Below are 26,678 nucleotides of genomic sequence, written 5' to 3'. Positions count from 1 at the left end.
TGCCCTCATGTTCTGAGAAGGGGCAGATGCTACTAACAGAGTCCTCTGTCGAAGTGAGGGGATGAGCTGAGCCCAGCTCCCATTCAGGGAGCTCAGGGAGAAGCAGAAGGAGCTAAGTCCTGAGACAGGACTGGGAACAAGACTACAGAACAGGTCTAAGGTCCTTCAGGAGACAGGACTGAAAACTGGCACACCTGTGACGCAGCCACCCAGGCAAGGTCTGAAGGCCCCAGCCTGAGCCTAAATGGGACTCCTGTACCCACAGGCAAGGCACATGGAAGAGACACGCTTGTCAGGGCATTTAAGGCCAATTACTGCACTCAGGAGTCTGATACATTTCCTCTCAGACTACATAAAATACCTACAATGCTCTTGAAATGAAGCAACCACCATTTACCTACTGCTTTTGCCAGAAATCGTATGCTATTGATATTCTTCACTTCAGTCCTTACTCCATAAGGCTCTCCAGGGTGATGCACAGAAACATTGGCATCCACTCTCAGCTGACCCTCTGTAAAAGGAAATTTTATTAACAGAACAGTCTGTCCTGTACACCAGAGATAAAAACCTTGGCATGTATTAATAAACTGCATGTTATGTGCAGAACCTGAATAGCAGACTTCTCTGTGTTCAGAAAGGACTAACAACCATTTCATGATAGCATGGTATTTGTGATTCCATCTCAAGGCACTGCCTTGAATCATTAAAAATAGTTTTAAATTATTGCTCATAATTCCTCTTGAAAACTGCATGGTGCAATGCAGCAAAGGTCCTCTAAGCCATACAGTGAAAAGAGCGTCTGATTTACAGCACTTAAATAAAGGGGAGAATTAGACAAGCAAAATAGTGGATTGTGAGCTTCCATTCCTCTCAAAGCAGCACAAAAATATCTTTTGGAAATACAATTTGATGGATATATACTATCCTTGCATGAAACACATGAACTTAAGGTTATGTTGAGCAGATTTACTAAGGTGTTCTTGGAAATTTACAGCTCAAGGACAAAATGTGAGAAGCAGTGGATTTTTTTTGTAATTTTCTCCTCTCCTTCAGGGAATTGCAATCTTACCCTCCAAAATGTCCCTGACTGCCAAAAACTGTACAAAGTTTTATATAAAAGCATCATTCACTCTAAGTCCAAAATGGACCAATATCCTTAAAAATTTTTAATGACTCAACCACAAGGAAATCATAATTGTATCTTTCTAAGTACTGTCCCTCTAAAGACATCTCTTCTGAGAGGAACAGGCTTGCCACAGTTATCAGCTGCTGGGAATACACGAACAGGAGGTTGTATTACATCCTGGGATATTAAGAAACATTATTTTCCCCATATTACACTGTGAACATCTATAGCCTTCCCTTGTGGTTTTTTTAAATTCATTTTTTTATTTTAAATACAGATAAAAAGAAACAAATGCCTACTGATTAGGTGCATTATAATATTATAGAATTATAAATGAGAATGCAAAATGCCTCAGAGTTGAAACTGTAAAGATGCTACATCTTCAGAACCCATTCTGGTCAACAGATTTAAATTGACTGGTGAGGCCTTCGTACAATTTATAAAAGCAGGCTGGATGACAGCGCATGAATTTCCTCTGTCTTCACAGAGCCTTGCTAGACATGCAAATGAGACAAAGATGCTGGAATGACCTAACATCTCTTTCACGGGAAGTGTTTTGCATGTGCTCCCTCTTTGGGGTGAAACTTGTACTTGTTCCAAATGAGGAGTAGTCTTGTCCTGCCCTTGCTTCATTTGAGACGCAACCTGTTTCTACTTGGATGTAGGTGTCAGTTTGAGCAGACAATGAATTTAATCAAGCATAAGCAAAAGACCCAGGCTGCAAAAGTTCCTAAAAGAAAAACAAACAAAAAAGGGCTTTTTTTCTTTAAGCCCAGCTTACTTTTCTTTCACTTTACAATAAAAGTATCTTTTCGTCTGTTTGTTGTTAATGAAATAACATCTGATAAAACCGGGCACATGTCTTCACTGTACATGCTAAAGCCCTTAAAACCTTCACTTAGAAAAAAAATCCAAATACTTTTATAGCAAACTATCCTGGAAGAAAAAAATTTTCCAATATTGGGATTCTCATATAAAGTCAGAAATCCCCCTGCAATAAAAGATGTAATTCCATGTAATTCCAATAGCAATCTTAGGGCCAAATTCAGTAGGTAAAAATGATTGTGTATGTGCATGCCCATGAAGGCCCTTGAAGAAGCACCCAAACTCGCTGCTTAATACTGACAACTGTGCTTTATTTGACAGTTGGGACACTTGTGTGAGAAAAGATTCAGAGAAATAGATAATGTCTAGCTATTATTATTTCCCACTACATTAAATTAAAGTTGCATCAGTAGCCAACATTTATTAGATCTCATTTATTGTGTGATGCATGAACCACTCTGACTCAATTTTCCAGGAGACATCCACTTGTATAATGGACTGAATTTATTGCCAGACAGTGAGGCCAATTGTCACAGGCAAAAAATATAGCTTAGACTCTGAACTTTAATAAGCAGGTGCTAATTGTAGATATGTGTGGAGAGGATAAATGCCTGAAACTACTTTTAAGTTCTTAAGCAGATGTCTGCTATATGCTACCTGTACTCATGGGCTGGTTGTAAATTTTGGTAACATTAAGACTGAGGAAAAACAGCATGATCTGAATTTTATAATCAATGAGACAGAATTACCAGTTAGGAGCTGAATGCAGGCTGTGCTTCTGCATATCACCTATTGTGAAAATTGGGGCCTTAAAATTATAGAAAGAGTTGGTGCCAGAAGAAACTCTTCCTGCAAGAAGTTGTCTCAGAAAGATAGGTAATCTTGGCTAAAATTAACCCCAGCAACCATTTCTGTACATGCTGCTGTTTACTCCATCTCATCCATGACACCAGCACAAGTTTACTGCCTACATCAATTTTATGACTAGCTGAGACCTGACACTTAGAAGATGATCCATGCTCCCACTACTTTATCCCTTTGTCCCTTCTATACTCTATAAATAATCCTTGCTACAGATCTTCTGTGTTGCAGTGCTATGGCAAGCAAGGAGAGAAGCACTACAAGAGCCCTGGGGACGTTTCTTTCTGCCTAGTTTTATCCTGTAAAATTATTGTGTGAGGAAACGTAACATCTAGCACGGCAAAAGCTCTGCAGACAAAGACAGGCCTATAAGCATGGTAGACATTATGACAGACTCTAGGATAGTAAAAACAACAGCTAGAAAGGTCTATTATAAGCAATCACAGAGCAAAATAACCAGAAGCTACAAAACTTCTGCAAATGCAGAGAATTACTGGTGACAAGGGAACATGCCTTTCTCCCCTCAGTACCTGCCATGACTGCCTGGCTGCTCCCAAGTGTTTGCAGAATGAGCTGAAGCTCTCTGACTGCTGCAGCTGCTTCTTCCCCACAGCACATATCAGGCTCCATGACAAGCTCCATGAGACCGACTCCTGTATGGGAAAGAGACAGGAGATTTTTAACAATAGCTTTTGATCGTGGCATATGGGAGTGCAACTGGGTAACACATGAAAGAACCTGACCTTCTTAAAAATTAATAATAAAAATATATAAATCCCCCATGTATTATTTAGAAACTATCACAATGGATCTAGCTGCATATAAAAAGCTATAAAAACTTTTCCTGCTATTTTTTTAAAGTAAACTGCAGATAACCCTCCACCCTTTGATGATATGCAGATCAGAAGGACCCATTCCTCTTCTGCCTTTCTCTAGAAGGACTCTCATTTAAAGCTGATTGGCTTCCAGATGCAAATTTATTTATCTTAAACTAATTCTAGAGCAGGTAGAACTGGAAACAGATATAGTCTAGTTTTTAGCTTCAGGACCTAGCTTTCAAGGAATCTGAGCAGCCACAGCCCTCAGCTTCAATGGATGCCAGAGTACTTCGTCCCAGTTAGGCTAGGCCAGCCAGGATGCTGCCCATACGTTGCTGCCGATGTTGTCCAGTCCTTTGGATCACTCCATTTACAATTGCCAAGTTAAAAGAGAAAATCTACATTTCTTCAAAGCTAATAATTAAAAGAAATGTCTGATTCATGCACCAACAGATTCCAACAGCTGCTCTTTCTATATACAAACTTTATTCACTAGATGTGTTACATTTTACTTTTTTTAGTAACACATACAGTGCAGAGCTGAAATAGATGAGGGGGTCTATTTGACTGACACAGTTTTGAGCAAACTGGAGCCAAGGGATTTCTAACTTGCTACTGCCAATTGTCATCAACCAACAGCAAATGGGAAAGGTTTACTGGCCATTAAAAAAATCAAGTATTCACCCTTTTCAAGTGTAACAGTCATTTTCATGAATTAGTTTTTCAAGGACAGAGTCATAAAGCTGTTTTTATTTTTTGCCTGTTTCCTGTCATCTATTTACCTTTAAAGACCCATCCTAACCCAAAAGGAGGAGAAAAATAGGAAAATAATCCAAGCCTACCAGCCCTATTCAAGTCCACAAGGGTTTGGCTCCTCGTGTCATCACGGAGACTTTTTCCACTGTCTTGCTCCAACTGAATTTGTTTAATCCTCACAGTTTTGGTCACCATCTGGCTCATCTTGTTGTCTATGCAGAGACTATATGACAGACTTCCATTCACTGCAATAGGAACTCTTTGCTGAGTGATTTGATAGCCAGCCTGTCAATAAAATTAGCTTTATATGCAACTGAAACATTCACTTTTCAGAAAACAGACCAAGTGCAAATATAATCGACTAAGAACAAAACTGAAAATGCAACATCTTTCATAGTGACCTATATAAGAGGAGAGAATACATGCACATGTAAATTCAAAAATTACTTTGCTTAGATGGAAAGGAAGCAAGCTAGAAGATAAGTCTAGAATTCAACATAATGGTAAGAAGCTGTAAGCCTGGAAAAAACAGGAGGACTCCTCAATACAGACAAATATACAATACCACATTAATGCTGAAATAAGCAATAATCAACTGCACAATCTCTTGCCAAGGATGACAGACATCTCTGATACTGCCCTGGGGCAGGAAATGGACTGGAGGAGGTTCTTCACACCTGTGATCCCATGATCATGTTACATCTTATTTGAAGTCAGTTACTGTACATCCATCCCCAAGCTGGGACTATCACTCATCCTCCCAACAGGCTGCATATCCCTCTCTGTCTGTTCCAAATGGTACTCATTATAGGGGAGAAGAGGAAAGGGGTGGAGGAGTAGAAATCAAGAAAATGAGAAAGCTCTATTTCATTAATGTAGCAATTTAAATGATAAGACACTGAAACTCCACATAAGGCTGATAAATGCCACCACATGCCTGGAATTCCACTCAAAGGGGAAACTCCTGGCCAAAATAGCGGCTGACAGTGACAAGGTATTGGAATAACTGCAATGATACAAAAATAGAGAAGTGAATCAATGACAGCTAAGGTGGGGTCCCCTTTGCTTCCTCCTTTCTCACCAGCCTATGGCACTAGTGGTTAAAATTTTTTAAGTCTGCCAGACACAAATTATTTGGGAGGAGTATTTGCATACTTTGCAGGTATGATGAGCTTACTCTAAAATGTAGAGATGGTGAATTCTAGGGCATTAGAATGGAGAACAGTGGTCTGGCCCTGTCAAACACCCCAATTTATACATGCAGTGAAGTGCATGACCTCCTAGACATAATCACTGTAAGAAAAATAAAATAACTGACTCTCTGCAGCCTATGTTAGTCATGGCTTTTCTCATCTCCTAAAAGTTCTCATTAACATGATTTTTTAAAAGCCTGAAATATTGAGTGACAATAAATAATATGAATCCCATTTCCCATCCAAAGACCCGTTTTCAGGACGGTCATTGTCAAATGACCCTAAAATCAGGATTTATCTGTTCTATTCAGCTCATTAACCTAAACTCTGCATCTTATTACAGAGTTCCTGACTAGACTATAAAATGCAGGTCAGGCAGTTTGTCAGTGTTTAAACTGCAGAAGTCAGTCAGTAAAAAGCCAGAATTACATGTTTCAAGCTAATAAAATGTGTCAGCATCTCTCTGACCAAATCTCCATGCTTATGTGACCAGAGAATCCTGTAATTCATTCCTGTAATGCAGAGTCCTACAGATTCTTCCACCTCAACTGTTCTCTTGGACACATGGATGTGGATTCTCTCCCAGAACAACATTCACCAATATAGCTGCTATCAGTAAACTGACAGCAGCAGACATCACAAGAATATGAGAGTGATTTCAGTTTAACACGTAAGCACTAAAGGTAAATTACCAACAATTTGTCTGTGATGTCTTTGATGTTTCTTCGTGATGTGCAAAGGAATTTCGAAAGTCATAGTTATTTCACCTTTTCCCCCTTCAGGTCTTGAAATGGGCTTTAAGATAGCTCTACATGTTTAAAAAAAGTATCAGCAATTCAAGCTGCTAAGTTTGCTTTTCACATTCCCAGCAGGTCACTGCACAGCTCCCAGTAGAAGGGCCTCTTAATGGCTAATAACTATTTGCAAAGTTATCCCCAGAAATCAAATCAAAATTATAGCAACTTCACAGAAAACCCAGAAGTTCCCAACCTAGAAGAAAAACCAGAAATCTCTTTTGAAATACAGGTCTCCAGTGGACAACTATAATATAATTCTCTTTCTAAGGTGGGAAGCAATTCTATTTGAAAATGGTTTGTGCAACTTCAAAATATTTTCAATGCCTGAATAAGAGTGGGAAAGAAAGTAATTTGGTTAATAATATAGCACCTCTACAGATTGATCTGTGATCTGAGAGGTCTCCCACTCTGCTTCTGGATGTCTGAGACTTGTCACCTAAAGAGAAGATAAGGTAACATGCCTGATCTTTCCCAAGTAAAACAAACCCACATATTTTTATTTTAATGTCATCAGATCTTCACCCCAAAAAACCAGAAACTAAAAATAGCTTCTTCCCTTTGACAGATTAGTGTTAAACTGAACATTCAGTACAAATAAACTCACACAAAAATAAGTTAGAAAGGTTTAATGTCATTAGAGAGAAAAAAGGCTCAAACACTGCTGCATCTTGTTGCAAGGTTAGAAGTCAGGTTCTTAAACTATTTCAATATTTCTACATCCATATCAATACAGCAAAACACAGTGACTTCCAGTGGGACCTTCTACACAATATGAAATCTACCAACAAACGACACTACAAAGACTAAATTTCTCAGTTGTTATGGTTTTTTATTTATTGGAACCATGACTGGGAAAGTTTTGAAGGGAAATTAAGTATTTTTAGGTCCATAAGCACATACAAAAAAGACAGTAGTGTGTTATTCCACTGGAGCCTATGTTAGTTATACATCCATTTTAAATGAAGGACTTTTATCAGATTGCTTTTACCCTAACAGACAATTAGTACAAAACACCAGGAATAGACAACTTCAGGGACAAAGCAGCTCCAGCTCCAATCCAATTACATTAGGCTACTGGAATTGTGCAGCTAAGCAAGGAGTCAGCAATCAGAGAAATCATATTCAATCAGTGATCACCAGGGTACAGCTGCCTATTCCATCAGGACACAGTGCAGCATCCTGTTGGGGTGAGCAGAGCACTGCATGAAATCAGAAAAAGCATCTCTGCACTCCTCCCCTACTGCCATTTGTACTCTAGACTTGTCCTTCCTAGACCCCAGGAGGGACCAGTCATACTGCATACTTACAGGCAGATCTGCATAAAAGTAGTGTTTTCTGTCAAACAAGGACTTCTTGTTTATGTGGCAGTTGAGAGCCAGGCCTGTCATCACTGCTGCTTCTACACATCTCCTATTGAGAACCTAAGGAAACATGACACACAGTTTTGTTCAGATACTCCGTATGTTACAAATGTGTCTCCCACATACTGCCTTATATGGAATATATATTCAATTTCACTTGCCTTCAGTCACCATTAGATCTCTTTCTTTGTGTGGGTAGTTCTTATTCATCATTAAAGTTGTGGTAGCTGTAAACCTGCAAAGCTTTAAGATGAAAAAACAAGCTATTCATTCATTTTGTCATACCACACATGGAGGTGTGCACTCCTCTGGCTTGTCACTTTTGCAAACATTCAGTGCTTTTGAATTTTGAGGGTACAGGAGACAAATCACAGCACAAGATAACCGACTTGTAACCAGATCATACTGGGGATTTGAAACATGGGGGATTTGCATTAGGGACTGCAATGCCGTACAGTAAACACTTCAGATCACCTGTACCCACAGAACCACAGTTAATTTATGAGTACCTACACTTACCATAGATTTTAATGCTTTGCTTAACCAGGATGAAATGATGCACACTTAAATCTTAGCTAAAACAGAACCCAAAAGATAGCAACTGATCCCATGGCTAAAAGTATATACGTTTCCAGCACCCAAGAAACCCATGTGATTAAGGTTTTGGCAGAATGCCATGTGATCAAAAGATCCAGCGAGGTCTTCACAAAGAAATAAAGGAGTTAAATGCAGTTTTTCACCATGGACTCATCATTCTCAGCACTACACCTTTCAATTTCCTCAGGAGGGTCAGGATCCAGAAGAGAAAGAAAATTTCACTCCAAAAACTACTGACAAATTATGGGTTTTTTCAGATGTGCTCTCATTAATTTAACAGTTCATTTAACTAACATCAAATGGATGAAACTGAAAAGGAAAAAACACTGAATTTGTCTTAGTACAATTCTGACATGCTCACACTTACAGCATTTTGAAACAGGAATAGAACTTTATCCATCTTATTCTGCACCATACAACTGCCAAGAAGTCTATTTCCAGGACCATTAAAGCAGCACATTACATAAAAGAATGCACATTATAAAATGTAAATACTGTCAGAAACATGGAAGAAAACATTATTTAAGCCTTCTATGTTCTGGTCAATGCAGATGAAGTATTCTCCAGCCTGATTTCTGAAAACATATTAAGCAGCTGTACATTTCCCATCATCCCACATCTTCAGCCAGAAAACACATCTCTTTATTTTACTCATTTAGTTTTAAAAAATCAAAATAGTAAGAGAGGATAGGGACAACTCTTCATGTAACAAAAACTTTAAAATTGCTTATACAGAAAAGAAATTAAATATTTAAGACATTTATCAAGGAAACTTTCAGATCTTTAGTGTAGCTATATATGGCTAACTAGAACACATCATCTGTTCAGGCATATTTTACTTATTAAAAATTTAAGACATACATAAAGCAAATTCTAGACAAGAAAAAAGGAAGAACAATCTCCCTTTGAAATACCAATCCATAGCAAAATGCACACAATTCATCCCGATTTGAAGCTAAAGAAAATTGGTAACTACAAAATATTAATTAATTTTAGTAGCATAATTGCAGTTAATTATATTGTAGATGCTTCTGTTTTCAATAATTAAATGTTTCTGACAGTACAGACACTTTCTTTTTACTATTTAAGGAATTCAGTAACAACGGTAATCAAACAATTCAGTTTTTTAAAATAGCTTCGTATTTCTAAATACACAGGCGAATTTCCTCTTACTAAAGCCTTATGGCACGATCCTGCTCAGCTTTACAAATTAGTGAGAACCTTGCCAGTCAGTCCTTTAAAAAATGGCCACCAGAAACCCATTAAGCTCCATAAGGACTGGTAGACTCAAAACACTGCTTCAAAGCAGTGAACCAGTATCTTGCTACAATTCCTGACAGTACAGGGGTTGTGACTGGCTGCAATCAGCAAACAAGACAAAACCCAACTCCCAAGTCACAATCAGTGAAAGCTTCATAGTACTTCATTGCTCTTCAATTTTTCTTCAAATAGGATAGTGTGTATCTTACTCATTGTCCTAATGAATAACACTGTTTTGAGGTGAAAGAAACAATCCCCACATACATACTACTTAAACCCGAGAGAGTATTTTGCTCTACTGCTGATGAATCATTTCAGCAGCTTCAGGGGAAAACTGGCATAAAAACATGAAGTACTGATTATTTTTTATGTAGTATGACTAAGCATTTAGCTAACTCTGATGTGTATGTGTCCCCAATGTACTGGATCATCGTAGCCAAATCATTGTATATGTACCATTACTCATTCAACTTCCCATGCTATTCCTTCATTGATCTCAGTGGTGAGAGAATGCTCCGCAAAGCAGATTTTCCTGCTATGTCATACTGAGATGGCTACTGTGCCAATCTGCTTCCTCTGCCCTTTAAAAAAAACCAACCCAAGCCCAACCAGATGACCCTCTTCTTCAAAAATCAAAAGGCATCTAATACTGCTTCATGTCTGAAGTGAGTTTTACTACACACTGTCATGATCAAGGCTCTAAGCACCAAGCAGAATTGTTTAAGAAAATTACTACCTTTCCTTCAAACAAGTCTTGCTTTTCAAATAATCTGCAGTGATAAATATCAATTCAGTATGTGAAACTTCCCATACTAATGATCTAGAGTGAGTCCTCTAGCTTGTTTTGCAGTAAGCTGTTATTAAGTTGACAGCTTTGACTAGCACCAAAGATTTAAATTACTCGCTTGAACTGACAAGCTGCCTGTCTGCTATGTTAGCAAAGTGCTGGCCTTGAAAGCAAGCTGTGTAGTTCCTGCAGTAGCTATGGACAAAACACAATAGTCTATAAAGACTTCTTCAATATTTCTGCTCTTCTAAATCAGATGCATACCTCCTAGTATTTGAAGAAAATCCTAGAGAACTATACAAAAGGAAATGTAAATTGTTTGTATTAGAAACTCATGAAAAACCTTAAAAATGGCATTACAACACTAGCACCATTTCCCTTGTAGCTATGGTCTCCTGCTACAGCACCATGGTAACTGAGCACTAAAGGAATGGAAGAACAGTCCAACCAACATCTCTCTTTTCCTGCTACTTGTCTATTCTTTACATCTAGATCACAAGTGGAAAGACTCCCTTTAAGTATTTATTTGCAAGTTCAGTTTAGTCAGTACCTTAGTTTTAAATACAATATTCAATAGCTATTTAAAATTATCCACAATACCTTCAACAGCAAATTCCCACCTAAAAACAATTTTCTAACAGCTTTTTCTTTAACAACAGGTTTAGTCCTTATATTAATATATTAAAGAATGTTGGCACCCTTTTGCATAAAGACATATGTTCCCATATTTAGTAAATTACCATGTTAGATTTTAAAGAGGGTAGGCATGCAGCTTCTTGTTTTGCTAATAAGTTTTATATAGGATAATTGGGGAGGAAAAAGAAGAAATATCTAAATAACTCTAAAATGAAAAAGTTCATTTTAGCTACCTTTTACAAAAAAACCCCACAAAACACCTCTGCAATAAAATTTGCACTCATGAAGCCTATCTTACAGAAGAAAATATTCCTTATACTAAAAACAGTAAAATCAAAACAATTCCCCAGGAATTTGTGAAGTTTTTGATTCTAGGTCACACATTTCAATAAAGTAGATTTAATATTCACTGGCTATCTTAAGACCTTCAGTCCTACAATCATGAAAAAATCAGCATTAATCAGATTAACTACAGGACTGTTTATCTAAGAAACATTCAATTTTAGCTCCTTTTTATTCAAAATATCTGAAAGAAGGAAGTAGTACAATGTACTCAGCCAGCTCTCTGTACACCAGACACTAATCTTTAGAAACCTCAATAGATATATCTAATCACGTTTTCAAGTACTCCTATTTAATCTCTCTCTGATTTGCTTCTACTAATGGATATACTCAGTCTTACTATTCTAGCCGTGTTAAAAGTATCAAATTGCTGCAGTATATGGTTCCTTGAAGTGCAATCGTAAGTTAAACTTCAAAATAGAATACCCTTATATGTACTTAGTCCTGGTGTAACTGTGGTGTTCAGTCTGACACTGTAGATGAGTACTTACTGCTCTGCAACATTCTGCCTCCCATTCACAGAGAAGGGACCAACAGGAGCTATGCACATACAGAATATACATACAACAAACCAAGAGCTGACGATTTCCCAGATTTATTTCAATTGGTTACGATCAAACTCCGTTCCCCAAAGCACACAGTAAGACTTTAAAAAACAAGACAACTTAAGTGCTGTCATTTGTTAGGTGTTCAAAGAACCCTCGTTCCAAAACCTGAGGTCTCAAATTTCAGGGAAATTTTTTAAAGCTTCAGTTTAGTGTCCTCTGCACTTAGTCCAGCATCTATTTCACAGCATGTTTGCTGCCCCAGTATAAGCATTATGTTCTTATTTCTAAGGAAAGGGGCAAGACCAAAGGGGAAGAAGCACCAGACATTTTAAATTGAGATCTTAGCTTTATTGAAAGAGATTCCAGCTTAAGAGAACAAAATGGCAACTCAGAAGCTGAAACAGCAAAGGTTACGAGGGGCATTAAATATAATTAATGCACTTTATAACTTTACCTTTCTACAGTCTAGTACCAAAGCTATACATTGCTATACACATCATATTATTGCTAACCTTGTCTAGTGGCAAAGTTGGCTTGAGGTGATGCAGCACACAATGATTCCAGTCACATGTAAAAACCAGGCAGTTCTGCCATCAAGAAGTATCCAGCTCCCAAACACACTGCTTCAGGTGTACTCAGAATAAGAGGGCACACTTTCTCAAAGCTGAAGAGCTAGGCTGAAAGCTGGTATCACAAGGCTTAGGATGGAGGAAGCATCAATGCTAATGATGACAAGAAAAATGCAGCAGCAGAAGGAAGAAATGCTGACTCCTGGGACCAAGAAAAATAGAAGGTAACACCAGATACAAAGACATTTCAATAATGACCAACTTTAAGGTTTCTCAGCCCAACAGGAGCTGCTAGAAGAAACACAGAAGGAAAAATCCATTCAGACCACTGTGTGGGCAACGTCTCAATAGAATAAATTTGCTTTCTGGGAAGCAGCCAATCCAGATCATATTCTTATCCCATCAGCAGCATCTAAAAATAAGTAATATTCTACCCTGTAGAACCAGTTCCAAGCAGAAGAACCCACAGAGAAGACAGTACAATAGAATGGTGATACAGTGGTTGATGAAATACATAACCAAATGCAGTGCTTATGTGGTGCTCCCATAAAGAAGTCCAGGACCTCTCTAACATTCATGCTGTCCTTGTTGGCATTAGTCTTCTGAGCCTGGCACAAGGCATTTTTTGATCTGTCATAAGATGTTCCCTCTCTAATGCCCGCTGGAATTTAAATCACTGCTAATACTATCTGATCCAAGGCATGTTTAATGCAGGAATAACCAGTGATAACATTTCACTGCTGCTAGAGGTAAAGGACTGAGCAATGGCTAAAAGTTAAGTTACAGACTATGATCAAATCCAAAGGCAACAAAATGTTTAAGGAGAACCATCTCATACCTTTCTTCCTATACTGAGTTCCAGAAAAAAAAAAGCTTTTGAATGTGAATATCATCTGCCTTCTTCAACATAACATAATGAAGACACTCAGAACATTTACAACAAAATAGTTTATGAACCACCTCCTACCCTGTTTCTCCTTGCAGATGGTCCTTCGCTCGTAGGCTTGGTGAGAGCCAGCTCTGTGGTTTTCTGAGTTGTAACAAATTCTGACCTTTGATATCCATTTACTGTAATTTTCTATTATTTCTAAGTCTTGGTATCTGCCCTTTGCTCCTTCTTGCACTTTTTGTGTGTCTGAGAGCCCACACTAAACATAAATTAAACTCTCAGCCCTTTGCTCTGACTCCCTCATTCCTTTTTTCTCTAACAGCTATCTCCCAAAAGATACTTACCTGTTCTCAGCCATCTTTCCCTGCAGACTGACCCAGAGCTCTTAAGAGAGCATAATATACAAATCAGGAGTAAACCAGAAGCAGTCTTTTATACATAAATAAAAGATTATACTAATTCGGGAAAACAACAGGCAACATAATGCAACAAGTCTTGCAAAGAGCTATTGAGAAATTACTTGAGAGAAATTGCAAGAGAGCAATGGAAATTATTTGCTTTTAACAAAGTTAAAGCAGAACCAACAGACTAATTTCCTTTAAATAATACCCCTAGTTTGTTTTACCTAAGCAAATGTCTCTCTCTTAATCATCGATAATTGTTGCTCCTGCGTGAGAAGAACTGGCCTACCTGATGGCAATTGGCGAGTCTCCAGAAATGATTGTGTCGGTGAAATAACCACATACGGGCCCACAATCACCTGTCCTGCTGTGACATGACAGGCGAGCCAGGGGAATTGAACTATGGGACAGGACATATCTGAGAGAGACAATAATAAAACCATGCTTGCTTTTCTGGCCAAGCATGGCTACCTCATCCTAAAGCACGACCTTAAGTCACTTTTATGATGGATGTCACGCAAGTTTCCCGACACCACTCCTTCTTCTATTTTTACCCTCCACTACTGGGACAAGGTTGGCATTAAGCTCTATGATCTGGCTACTACAGGACACAAGCAGGCAATGTGTATGTAGTTAAAATAGGCTTATATGTACTAGGCATTATATTATATATTGTTATAGCTATTCCTTGCATTTTACAGTGTGAGAAAAAATTAATAGACAAGTCTCTTAAGAGCGTATTTTTGGTTGAAAGGAATGGGGGAGATGTGGTAGCTGAGACAGAGAGTATTGTAGATTTAATTAACATATGCAGTTTGATAACCAAGATGCTTTGGCAAGAGCAAACAGAGCTTTGAAGATTACAAGAAGATTGGATCAAGATAGGCGGCAGGAAAGATGAATTAACTAAAATAGAAATGTAAAGTTTGTGTGATGTTTAACTCAATAAATGTAGTAAAAAATTACTAGCCTTCCTAAAAATGGTATATAAGCATATAGCTCACAGCAAATTTGGATTCTGATCATGAATCAGTAGGCCCTGTCTCTCTCTCAATCGTCGATATGTGGGGAGACTAAATAGGTAATTTCTTCTTCATATGTTTGCTAATATATTCATAACAACCCTCTACAAACCTAAAATTTTTTGGAGGAAAGTTTGGCTGAACTTGGCAGCAAAACTGCAAAACAAGCATTTCTGTATAGAAAACAACAGTCCTTGTGGCTAAATCTGCATATGTAACTAATAAACATCACTTGCAGAAGTTTACATAATCCTCTCAAAATCAGTGAGATTTTCCAAGGTGGCAAGGTGACTGATAATCAGAGAGAATACAAGGAAATTAATTTTACCCCAGGAACCAATTACAGACTAACTGAGACAAGATAAGTTTCAAACAAAATACAAAAACCTGACAGTTATGCAACATTACTCATCAGGCAGCTAACTATGAAGATAACAAAGACCCAGTTTACAATTATCATTACTGTAATTTCTGTCAGACAATGCTTCCCTAAACACCTTTTAATGAAAAACTCAAAGAAATAATTGCTAAAAAGAGGAATGAAGTAGCAAGAAGTCCGTTTGCAAGGTTAAAATGCTAAGAAATTGGTAGAACCATGAAACTTTTGCTTAAAAGAGCACTGCTTACATACACATATATACAACATATCACCTTGGATTTCCTCAAATGGAGTCACCTGGAACCAGACTGTCTACATACTGTGAGAAAATGAAATCAAATCAAAAACTTAAGGATGCCACAACACCTATAGTGACTGATAACACAGATAATAGAAATTTGCAACAATAAATCCCCTCTCAGGTCCAACTTAAAGAAATTCCCAGCCCACTGAGGAAAGCTGCTGCAAAAAGATAATGTGCATTCCATCAGCAATTTCCAAATTAATTCAGAAAAGGGGGACACTTATGTCATGCAGTGGCTGTGCTGTCCAATAGCGTCAAAGACGGCAGAATAACTGCTGTAATAGGACTGTGTGAAAGAAAGGAATCAAGACACTGCCAGCCCCTGCTCCCTCACTGAGAAGCAGAAAAATACCTGTGTAAAACAAAAGGTAAAGTGATTAAAAAGAAACAACACAAAAGAAGGTAAGAGAGAACACACAGGCAACATCATTGATGCATTGAAGGTTCTACTGAAATAGTCGATAACACAATATTGTATCAACTTAATGCCATTCTAACTGGCAAGTTTGCATCAGCCACAGTGACCTGTTAAGGAAGAACAGTAAACCAAACAAGAACAAAGAAAGGTCAACACTTACTGAAGTGCTAAGGAAATAGCCCAATCTGAATTGTCAGCCTTGACAAAAAGATTAAAACACCCACAGTGAGGGTCAGAAATACTCACAAATATAAGACACCTAGCAAAAAGTGAGAGAAAATGTTACAAGAGATTCCTTCAAAGCTTGAGAGAGAAGCAACAAATGTCACAAAATACTTCAACACACAAGAACAGAGAGGTGTCCAGAAAACATGACCTAAGTATGACATAACATTAAGCAGTAATGGACAAAATACAACATTTCTCAAATCCCAGGGTAGGAATGGAATTGTGACAATTGATAAAAGATTCGTGTTAATCACAAAAGCATTGGGGTTTGTATAAACCAGAATACTAAGCTCTGAAGTGAAGCATGGACACTAGATAAAGGAAATTATATGATTAAATAATTCTGTTTAAAATCACCTTGTTATGTTACATTATGTTATGTTTTTCAAGTAAGTTGTATCGGCTACCAGCTTGCAAAATCGGACTTCCCAAAAAGCCCTTCCTGCCTTTGTCTAATCAATACTGCCTATCCCAAAAACCAGACTCCCAGAACTTCTCTGGTGGTTATCTAAAAAGACCAGACCTCCAGAACTTCCCTGGTGGTCATCTACAAGGACCGGATGGCTCTCTGTGACTGATTATCACCCAAAAGCTTTGTGAATTTGTGTACAACGAGAACCCACAGTATAAGAAGAGGCTGCAAACCAAGGTTCGGTGGAGCGTGGAGTGGGCAGTGACCCCTCACGTTCCCCAGCGCCCTGCTTGCTCTTTCTATATCAAATAAAGGAATCTAAATTTTGCTGAATATCGAGACTTTTGTCTCTCATTTATAACAGAATTGAGTGAATGATCCTATGGAACACTGCTGGGGATTGGTCTTTTCCCTTTTTTCCCTCTGTGGAATTTTCCCCATTGTTATGTAAAGAACTGTAGACTAGGCCCTGGGGACAGGGGGAAAAGGGAGGGGGGGAACGAAAAAGCATCGAGATACCTGGGAGCAGGTAAAGGAGAGGTTTTGGGCAGTCGCCCTCTCTCTTGCTCCTAGAGTTGGAGGAAAAGACGGCCAGTGCTGCTACCTACCACCCCCCGCCCTGCCATCCCAACGCCGGAAGCCACGTTCTCTGCAGTCGGACACCGCACTGCTGCCTTCCTGCTTTCAGTCTGCCACCCCCTGGGCACCCTGCTGAGCACCGCAACCGACACCGTGAGCAAAGAAGTCTCTCCCCCATCCCTCTCCCACCTGGGACACCGCCGCCATCACCCCCCAGCCTTCCCGCAGCTGCGTGGAACCTACCCTACCCACGCCACCGGTAACTGCAGCGGAGGGAGAGGGTGTTTGCGGCGGAAACTTACTGTTCTGTTTGTTGTTAATTTCATAGCTGTTGTTGGGTTTTTTCGTTTGTCTTGTTAGATATATTAGTAAAGAACTGTTATTCCTATCCCCATATCTTTGCCTGAGAGCCCTTTAATTTCCGAATTACAGTAAATTGGAGGGAGGGGTTTTTTTTTAGCAGATACCTGTCTTTCAAACCAAGACAAACGCTAAGAAATAGAATAAGAACCTTCACCATAACCCAGTCGTGAAAGTCACCCGAAGCCAACATCTAATAATATTTCAAAGGCCTCTTCTGACCAGTACAACAGCTTTGAACTGATTAATAGTTTGAAATTATGTAGGCAGGCTTCAACTTACCATGAACTTGGACATTTAAGGGTCTATGAACACAAAGGCATGCATCCTCAGGGAGCAATGGTTTAAAAGCCTAATTCACTCCTCTAGTCTTTTTCTAAATTATTTGGGATTTTCTTTATAGAAGCTTTCTGGACTGCAAGCATAGCAAGCTCGGACTGTGTGAGAAAAAAAAGACTCCCAAGCACTGCCCATACAATGCTTGTTGCAAACCCAAATATTATCAGGAAAGAAAGGACTGCAACAGGATAGAAGCATAACATTCAATTTAAAAAAATAGTTCCCTTTTTTCTCCAGTTTTAGTGAAATAAATAATGAGGAGTTTAAATGAACCTAGTCAGAGGTGAATGGTTTAAAACAAGCATGAACTCACTTTTTTCATCAAGCATTGCCACTAATTTATTTTTAGAGGACAGCTCATGGATACAAAAACCCAGCCATCATATTGTTTCACAGAAAAGAAGAAAATGTAGGTAATGGAAGCTAAAAGTCATCCATACAATGACCAGAAGATTGTTCAGTTCCCCATGAAAAGTGTGCACAATTAAAACTAGTTACCAAAAGTCAAGCTAAGAAGAAGGCTTTTTTTCAAAACAAAGTAGTACAAGAAGGGACTAAATTCACATGCATGCCAGCAGAAATGTCAAAAAAACCTGAAATCACAAGTTTGTAAAGCAGCTGTTGCAAGCACCATATTTAACAGGCACAAGATACATATTAAAAAAAAAATCTACTTTCAGCTGTAAAGTATAAATTATGGTCTCAAATACTGTTTCTATTCCAGTATGAATAGCTGACAGACACATCCACCAAAATCTCACACAAGCCTCTCAGAACCTTCAAAAGAAAATGCATCAGATAAATCCTGTATATTCTGATGAATTGTAGATGTTATTTAAGTCTGGTAATCCATCACCCAAAACATCTGGAAAAACACTGGTTACCTGCTACTGCCAAGAACAGATGGAAAAACCCTCTATAATCCCAAACTGGATATTAGCCCTGTCACATGCTTGGGCAGCCCCCTCAGCAGCCCAGCACGGCAAGGCAACAGCCTGATTCAGGTGCTCTCAGCAACTAAGCAGAGTTGCATGGTATCTGCCAGCTTCGGACAAGACTGAGCTTGGAGCTGAAGGTGCCAGAGCTGCAATGCCAAAAAGAACAAGGGCTGATAGCTGCTCTAGCACGGCACTCTTCCATGAAGAGGAGTGATCTGGTTGCCCCAAGTGTTTCTGAAAAGTCTGTTGTAAAAAAAAAGATAAAACAGACACTGTTCACACTAAGAGGAAAATGAAATTCAAATGGGTGAGAAGATACAAAAAATTCAAAATATTTAAAACTGTAGGGCTACTATTCACTCAAATCTTATAAATTTAAACTTTGATTATGTAAATCATAGATTATTTCTTTATAATTTCCTACAAAGGATTGCCTACAATAGGATCGTGGTTTCACTTCAGTCATGCTGGCGACAAATGTAAAATGTGCAACAAAGACTAAACACTGACAAAAAGGTTTCAGCCTTTAGCTACTAGATCCACTATCTTATTTCTGTGTCTGAGGTATAATTAACTTCTAGTAAGCCACCTCCATTGTGAAAATAGATAATCATGCATTCTTTTTCTGTGAGCCAGTTTTTCTAAAGCCTCTCAGAATTTTCAGAGGCTAAATCAGATTGGGAGGGCAACCTTTATGGATCCTCTAATTATTATTAGTCCACTAATTATTTTAGTCCAGTCTGCAGGTCTAATGCACTATTTGCTAGCATATATAGAATAGGTTTTCTGAAGATACCAAGCCAGGATCATTGCAAAGTCCATTCACAAGTTAAAAACCGCAGGCTTTTGCAAATTTCATTACATGAACTGAAATCTACGTAGTCAGATGTAATCCCAAAATGTCAGTGGACACGGAATTGGCTGGATGGTGGAACTACAAGAACTGCGGTCAAGAGTTCAATGTCCAAGTGGAGACCAGTGGTATTCTGGGGTCACTATTGGGACTGGAGCTGTAAAATATATTTGGCAGTGACGGGGACAGTGGGATCAGGAGCATTCTCAGCAGGTTTGCTGATGACAACAAGCTGTGTGGTGTGGTCTACATGCTGGAGGGAGGGATGCCATCCAGAGAGATCTAGGCAGGCTTGAGAAGTGAGCATGTGCAAACCTCATGAAGTTCAACAAGATCAAGTGCAAAGTCCTGCACCTGCATCAGGACAATCCCAAGCAACAACACAGGCTGGGCAGAGAATGGATTGACAGCAGCCCCAAGGAGAAGGACTTGAGGGTGTTGGTTGAGATACTCAGCATGAGCCAGCAAAGCATACTTGTAGTCCAGAAAGCAAACCATGTTCTGGCCTACATCCAAAACAACGTGGGCAATAGGTCAAGGGAAAGGATTCTGCCCCTCTACTGTACTCTTGTGAGTTCCCAACTGGAGTACTGCATCCTGCTCTGGGACCCCCAACATATGAGGGACATGCACCTACTGGAGAGGGTCTGAGGCCCTTCATGGCCCCATGAAGATGACCAGATGGCTGGAACACCCCTCGTATGAAGACAGGCTGAGAGAGTTGGGGGTGTTCAGCATTGGGAAGAGAAAACTCTGGAGACACCTTACAGCACTTTCCAGTTCCCAAAGAGGGCCTACAAGAGAGCCAGAGGGACATTTTACAAGGGCTTGTAATGACCTGGTTTCAAATTGACACGTGGCAGGTTTAGATCAGATGTTACAAAGAAATTATTTATTGTGAGGCTGCCTAGAGAAGCTGTGACTACCTTACCCCTGCAGTGTTTAAGGCCAGGTTGGATGGAGTTCTGAGCAGACTGGTCTAGTGGAAGCAGTCCCTGAAGGGCAGGGGGCTGGAAACAGATGAGCTTTAAGGTCCCTGGCACTCACACCATCCCATGTCTCTACGATTCTATAATCATTTTTTTCCCATCTCATGCCAAATAGGAGGGCATCTGCACAGCTCCTCTTGCCTGTAGCTGTCTCTGAGAGGCACTGTCCTAGGGTGATGTTACGGTGTTTATATCTCCAATCGTGTGTTCTGATTATGTTTGGTATTATGTCCTGTGCTTCCAGGACTGACTCTGAAAGTGAAGCTTTGTTTTGTCTTGTTATCAGCCGGCTCACCTCCCCCATGGTCTATGTTTAGGAGAGGTTTTACCTCGGCTTGCTTGCTTGCTTGCTTGCCTGCTTGCTTGCCTGCTCGCTCGCTTCTGCCTCTTTTTCTTTCCTTCGCTTTGCCCTTGCTTTTTGCTCATTAGTTAGTTCAGCTAGGCAGTCCAACTTTTCCCTGGACTGTTTTCTTTTCCACCCCGTCCCCTCCCTCTCCTGGATACCATCTGAACCTGTTCTGGACGGGGACCTGGGAAACCCCAAGAAACACCGGGAGTCTGCATTCTGTCACCTGCAGCAGTCATTCCCCAGCGCCAGAGACTGATAACTGGGCGACCACTCGCCAGAGAGACTGAGTTTGTCATCCCTTCAGAACGGTGAAAGAGTTTTTTTGTCAGCTGGCGTTGTTTTTTTTTCCCTGTGCTGGGGAGTGTCTTGCTTGTTAAATAAACAGGTTTTTTCTCCCACTCTTCTCTGAGGAAATTCTTCCGGAACCCGGGGGGGGGGGTGGGAGGAGTCGTGGGGTTTGCTGTCTGGGGGCTCATTCTGGAGGTTTTCCCCCAAATTTGCCCAAAACCAGGACAAAAAGATTGGCGCCCAACGTGGAGCTCGAGAAAGTGGGAAAAAACCCCTGTTCTAATAATAATTTGGTTCAAATTATTTTGTGTTGGTATAGAGCAGTTATTGGCTAGGTTGTTGGAATTCATGTCTTTTGGGGTGGAGGCCTGCATGGGTTTTTGGTCCCTAGGGTTTTTTGAGGTCTTAATACCTCTGTGGTCCCTAGGTTTATTTGCTTATCCAGAAATAGCTCCAGTATTGTCCCTAATACGTAGTTTCTGTAGCAGAGGGGCATTGACCAAAATATCCATCGGGCTGGGCTTGGTTTTAATGGCCTGCAGGAGATTTATAAAGGTGCTGGAGTCTGTTCCAGGAATGTATGGCTCTTGGTTGTGGTTGTGTACTAAGTTTGTTAGAGGAGAAGCAGGGGATGAGGCTTTTCAGCCTTTGTTTTCCTTCTTCTCCTCTGAATTTGTTACATCCTTATTAGAGAATGTTCAGTTTCCCCTGAATGTTAAAGAGACCATCTTTCTGGTGTTTAATATGGTAAGCTTTCTCTATACAGTTTGCAGTTTCTCTAGAATGAGAGCTGAGATTTCTAGAGGGGCTGAGACCCCTGACCCCAGAGTAGAGCCAGGCGTGAGAAATCCTGAGTGGTGTGGGAAATGGGAGGATATGGGCCAAATCTTAAAGGAATTTTCGGACCCTACATCCTGGGATTTTCCATGTGAACAAATTCAGAACCCAGCTGAGGTGGCAAAGTACCTGAAAGAGAAGTGCCATGGTAATTCTAAGGAGAAGAAGATCATTGCAGTGAGCTGGGCCCTGGCATATGCTTACTGTACCCTGCTAGATACTGTAGGGCAGCAGACAGATGAAGGGGGACAGGCAGATAAATCAGCCACTATCCCAGTCACTCAGGCTGTAGCCAACACCCCAGGCTCGAGGCCAACAACTACACCAGACAGTGAGCCTAAGCCAGCAGCTAAACCAGTCAGTAAGCCTCAACCAATGGCTGTTGCTACTAGCACGAGAAGTGGAAAGCACACAGACAAGACTGATCGACCAGTGGATGACGATGATGATGATGATGCAGGAGAAGGACCCTCAACGCCTCCTGACATAAAACCAGGAGTCAAAGCAACTGGTACAAGATCAGAGGCCAATATTGAGTCTTTTTCCCTAAAGGACCTCCGTGGCCTAAGAAAGGATTACACCCGACGACCTGATGAGTCTATAATTAGTTGGTTGGTCCGTCTTTGGGATGCTGCAGGTGAGGCTACAATTCTGGATGGCACTGAAGCCAGGCATTTGGGATCCCTGTCACATGATCCTGTCATCGACCAAGGAATGATGAGGGGGCCTAACCCTCACAGCCTCTGGGCACGGGTCCTGGACAGTGTAGCACAAAGATACCTGTGTGCAGACGATCTTTATATGCAGCAGACCCACTGGAAGACGATAGAACAAGGGATCCAACGCCTGAGAGAAATGGCAGTGGCAGAGATTATCTTCTCAGATGACATAACAACTAGGAATCCGGACTTGGTACCATGTACATCTGTGATGTGGTGAAAACTTGTGCGGCTTGGGTCCCATGAATATGCTTCTGCTTTAGCAATAATGAAGCGGGACAAGAGGGATGAGACCGTGCTCGATATGGCAAAGAAGCTCCGAGCATATGCAGATGCTGTGCATGGCCCAACACATGCCAGAATTGCAGCAGTGGAAACACATCTGCAGAAATTAGAAGACAAGATAGAGGAGAATCATAAAAGACTCAGGGAGAAGATTAAAGAGGACCTTCTCCAAATCTCAGCAGTACAAATTAGAGGCCCTGGTATCCAACACAGATGTTCCCCTGATGGGGAGAGGAGGTACACCCCACGAGCTGAGCTGTGGTTCTTCCTACGTGATTGCGGAGAAAACATGAGGAGATGGGACGGAAAATCTACTGCTGCTCTGGCACAACGGGTGCGTGAATTGAAGGAAGGCAAGACTCAAAGAGGAAGTTCCACCAAAAGGAGAGCAGCTCCAGTTGCCTGTATCCAAGCTGCCAAATATGGTGATGATGATGATGATATGTCTGATCCCCTTGAAGGAACCTCTAAGACATATGCCCAAGGAAAGAAGGATAAACAGGCTGAGGGGCCCTGCCTCTAGCCAGGGAGAGGCGAGGGAAAATCGTGTTTTCTGGACTGTGTGGATTCGTTGGCCTGGCACATCGGAACCACAAAAGTATAAAGCTTTGGTTGATACTGGTGCCCAATGCACATTAGTCCCATCAAGATATGTGGGGGCAGAATCTGTTTCTATTGCTGGTGTGACAGGTGGATCACAGGACTTTACCTTGGTGGAAGCTGATGTGAGCTTGACTGGACATGAATGGAAAAAACATCCTATTGTGACTGGCCCAGAGGCCCCATGCATTTTGGGCATAGATTACCTCCGAAGGGGGTATTTTAAAGATCCAAAAGGATTCAGGTGGGCATTTGGGATAGCAGCTGTGGTGACAGAGGGCATCCAGCGATTGAATACCTTGTCTGGACTGTCTGAGAATCCAAGTACTGTAGGACTTCTGAAAGGAGAAGAGCAAAAGGTACCAATTGCCACTTCCATAGTGCATCACCGACAATACAGAACAACTCGAGATGCTGTGGTTCCCATCCATAAAATGATCCGTGAGCTGGAGAGCCAAGGGGTGGTCAGCAAAACTCACTCACCCTTCAACAGCCCCATCTGGCCTGTGCGTAAATCTGAAGGAGAATGGAGATTGACCGCAGACTATCGTGCATTGAATGAAGTGACTCCACCACTGAGTGCTGCTGTGCCAGACATGCTGGAACTGCAGTATGAGCTGGAGTCCAAGGCAGCAAAGTGGTACGTCACTATCGATATTGCCAATGCATTTTTCTCCATTCCTCTGGCAGCAGAATGCAGGCCTCAGTTTGCTTTCACATGGAGGGAAGTGCAGTACACCTGGAATCGACTGCCCCAGGGGTGGAAGCACAGTCCTACCATCTGTCATGGATTGATCCAGACTACACTAGAAAAGGGTGAGGCTCCAGAACATTTACAATATATTGATGATATCATTGTGTGGGGGAACACAGCAGCAGAAGTGTTCGAGAAAGGAGAGAGAATCATCCGAATCCTCCTGGAAGCCGGCTTTGCCATCAAGAAGAGTAAAGTTAAGGGACCTGCTCGAGAGATCCAGTTCCTGGGAGTGAAGTGGCAAGATGGACGGCGTCAGATTCCTACTGATGTCATCAACAAAATCACAGCTGTCCCCACCAACGAACAAGAAGGAGACACAAGCTTTCTTAGGCGCCATAGGTTTTTGGAGAATGCACATTCCTGAGTACAGTCAGATCATGAGCCCTCTTTACCTGGTTACCCGCAAGAAGAACGATTTCCATTGGGGCCCTGAGCAGCAACAAGCTTTTGCCCAGATAAAGCAGGAAATTGCTCATGCAGTAGCCCTTGGCCCAGTCAGGACAGGACCAGATGTGAAGAACGTGCTCTACTCTGCAGCCGGGAACCATGGTCTGTCCTGGAGCCTTTGGCAGAAGGTGCCTGACGAGACTCGAGGGTGACCATTAGGATTTTGGAGTCGGAGCTACAGAGGGTCTGAAGCTAACTACACCCCAACAGAGAAGGAAATCTTGGCCGCCTACGAAGGGGTCCAAGCAGCCTCAGAGGTGGTTGGCACAGAAGCACAACTCCTTCTGGCACCCCGACTACCGGTGCTGGGGTGGATGTTCAGAGGAAAGGTTCCCTCCACCCACCATGCCACCAGTGCTACATGGAGCAAGTGGATTGCCCTCATTACACAGCGCGCCCGGATTGGAAAACTGAATCGCCCTGGGATTTTGGAAGTAATTACAAATTGGCCTGAAGGTGAAAGTTTTGGTGTCACAGATGAGGAACAAGAACCAGTGACACGGGCTGAAGAAGCTCCACCATATAACCAACTGCCAGCAGAGGAAGCACGCTATGCTCTATTCACCGATGGTTCCTGTTGCATTGTGGGGATGAATTGGAGGTGGAAAGCAGCCGTATGGAGCCCCACACGACGGGTAGCAGAGGCCACTGAAGGAGAGGGTGGATCCAGTCAACTTGCTGAACTCAAAGCGGTTCAACTGGCCTTAGACATTGCAGAAAGAGAGAAGTGGCCAAAGCTTTACCTTTATACCAATTCATGGATGGTAGCCAATGCTCTGTGGGGATGTTTGGAGAGATGGAAAGAGGCTAACTGGCAGCATAGAGGAAAACCAATTTGGGCTGCCGAAGAGTGGAAAGATATCGCTACCCGGTTAGAGAAACTACCTGTGAAGGTTTGCCATGTAGATGCCCATGTTCCCAGAAGTAGGGCTAATGAAGAGCAGCAAAACAATCAGCAGGTAGATCAGGCTGCAAAGATAGGGGTGTCGAAGATAGACCTTGATTGGGAACACAAGGGAGAGTTCCTAGCACGATGGGCCCATGATGCCTCAGGCCACCAGGGTAGAGATGCCACCTATAAGTGGGCATGAGACTGAGGGGTGGATCTAACCATGGACAGTATTTCTCAGGTTATCCATGACTGTGAGACGTGCACTGCCATCAAACAGGCCAAGCAGGTGAAGCCCCTCTGGTATGGGGGGCGGTGGTCCAAGTACAAGTATGGGGAGGCCTGGCAGATTGATTACATCACACTGCCCCAGACACGCCAAGGCAAGCGCTATGTACTGACTATGATGGAAGTCTCCACTGGATGGTTGGAAACCTACCCTGTGTCTCATGCTACAGCCCGTAACACCATCCTGGGCCTTGAAAAGCAGGTCTTTTGGAGGCATGGTACCCCTGAGAGGATTGAGTCAGACAATGGGACTCATTTCAAGAATAGCCTTATCAACACCTGGGCTAGGGAACATGGCATTGAGTGGGTGTACCATATCCCCTACCATGCACCAGCTGCAGGGAAAGTGGAAAGGTACAATGGACTGTTAAAAACCACCTTGAGAGCATTGGGTGGGGGATCTTTCAAAAACTGGGAGCAGCCTTTAGCAAAGGCCACTTGGTTAGTTAACACCCGAGGTTCCACCAACAGAGCAGGCCCTGCCCAGTCTGAGTCCCTGAATATAGTAGATGGAGACAAAGTCCCAGTGGCACATATCAGAGGTTTGTTAGGGAAGGCAGTTTGGATCAATTCTGCCCCGAGTACAGACAAACCCATTCGTGGGATTGTCTTTGCTCAAGGACCAGCTTGTA

General features: G+C 41.4%; 1 protein-coding gene across 2 annotated transcripts in view; it reads right to left on the bottom strand.

Annotated features, from left to right (window-relative positions):
• The window catches only part of GATB (glutamyl-tRNA amidotransferase subunit B), a 52,307-nt gene that overhangs the window by 19,858 nt on the left and 5,771 nt on the right, over positions 1-26,678 (bottom strand). The window contains exons 3-6 of one of the 2 annotated variants that reach the window (XM_014890697.2): positions 7,684-7,797; positions 4,473-4,671; positions 3,343-3,465; positions 398-511 (exon numbers count right to left, since the gene is read on the bottom strand). In XM_014890697.2, the coding sequence (XP_014746183.1) occupies positions 398-511; positions 3,343-3,465; positions 4,473-4,671; positions 7,684-7,797 (550 nt within the window). The remainder of the gene's footprint in view (positions 1-397; positions 512-3,342; positions 3,466-4,472; positions 4,672-7,683; positions 7,798-26,678) is intronic. The other variant, XM_088163745.1, reaches the window with a different exon arrangement.

The sequence above is a fragment of the Sturnus vulgaris genome, chromosome 4 (genome assembly GCF_052056855.1).
Source record: "Sturnus vulgaris isolate bStuVul1 chromosome 4, bStuVul1.hap1, whole genome shotgun sequence".
NCBI lineage: Eukaryota > Metazoa > Chordata > Aves > Passeriformes > Sturnidae > Sturnus > Sturnus vulgaris.
The sequence above is the reverse complement of the archived record's forward strand: the minus strand, read 5'-3'. Positions and strand labels throughout refer to the sequence as shown.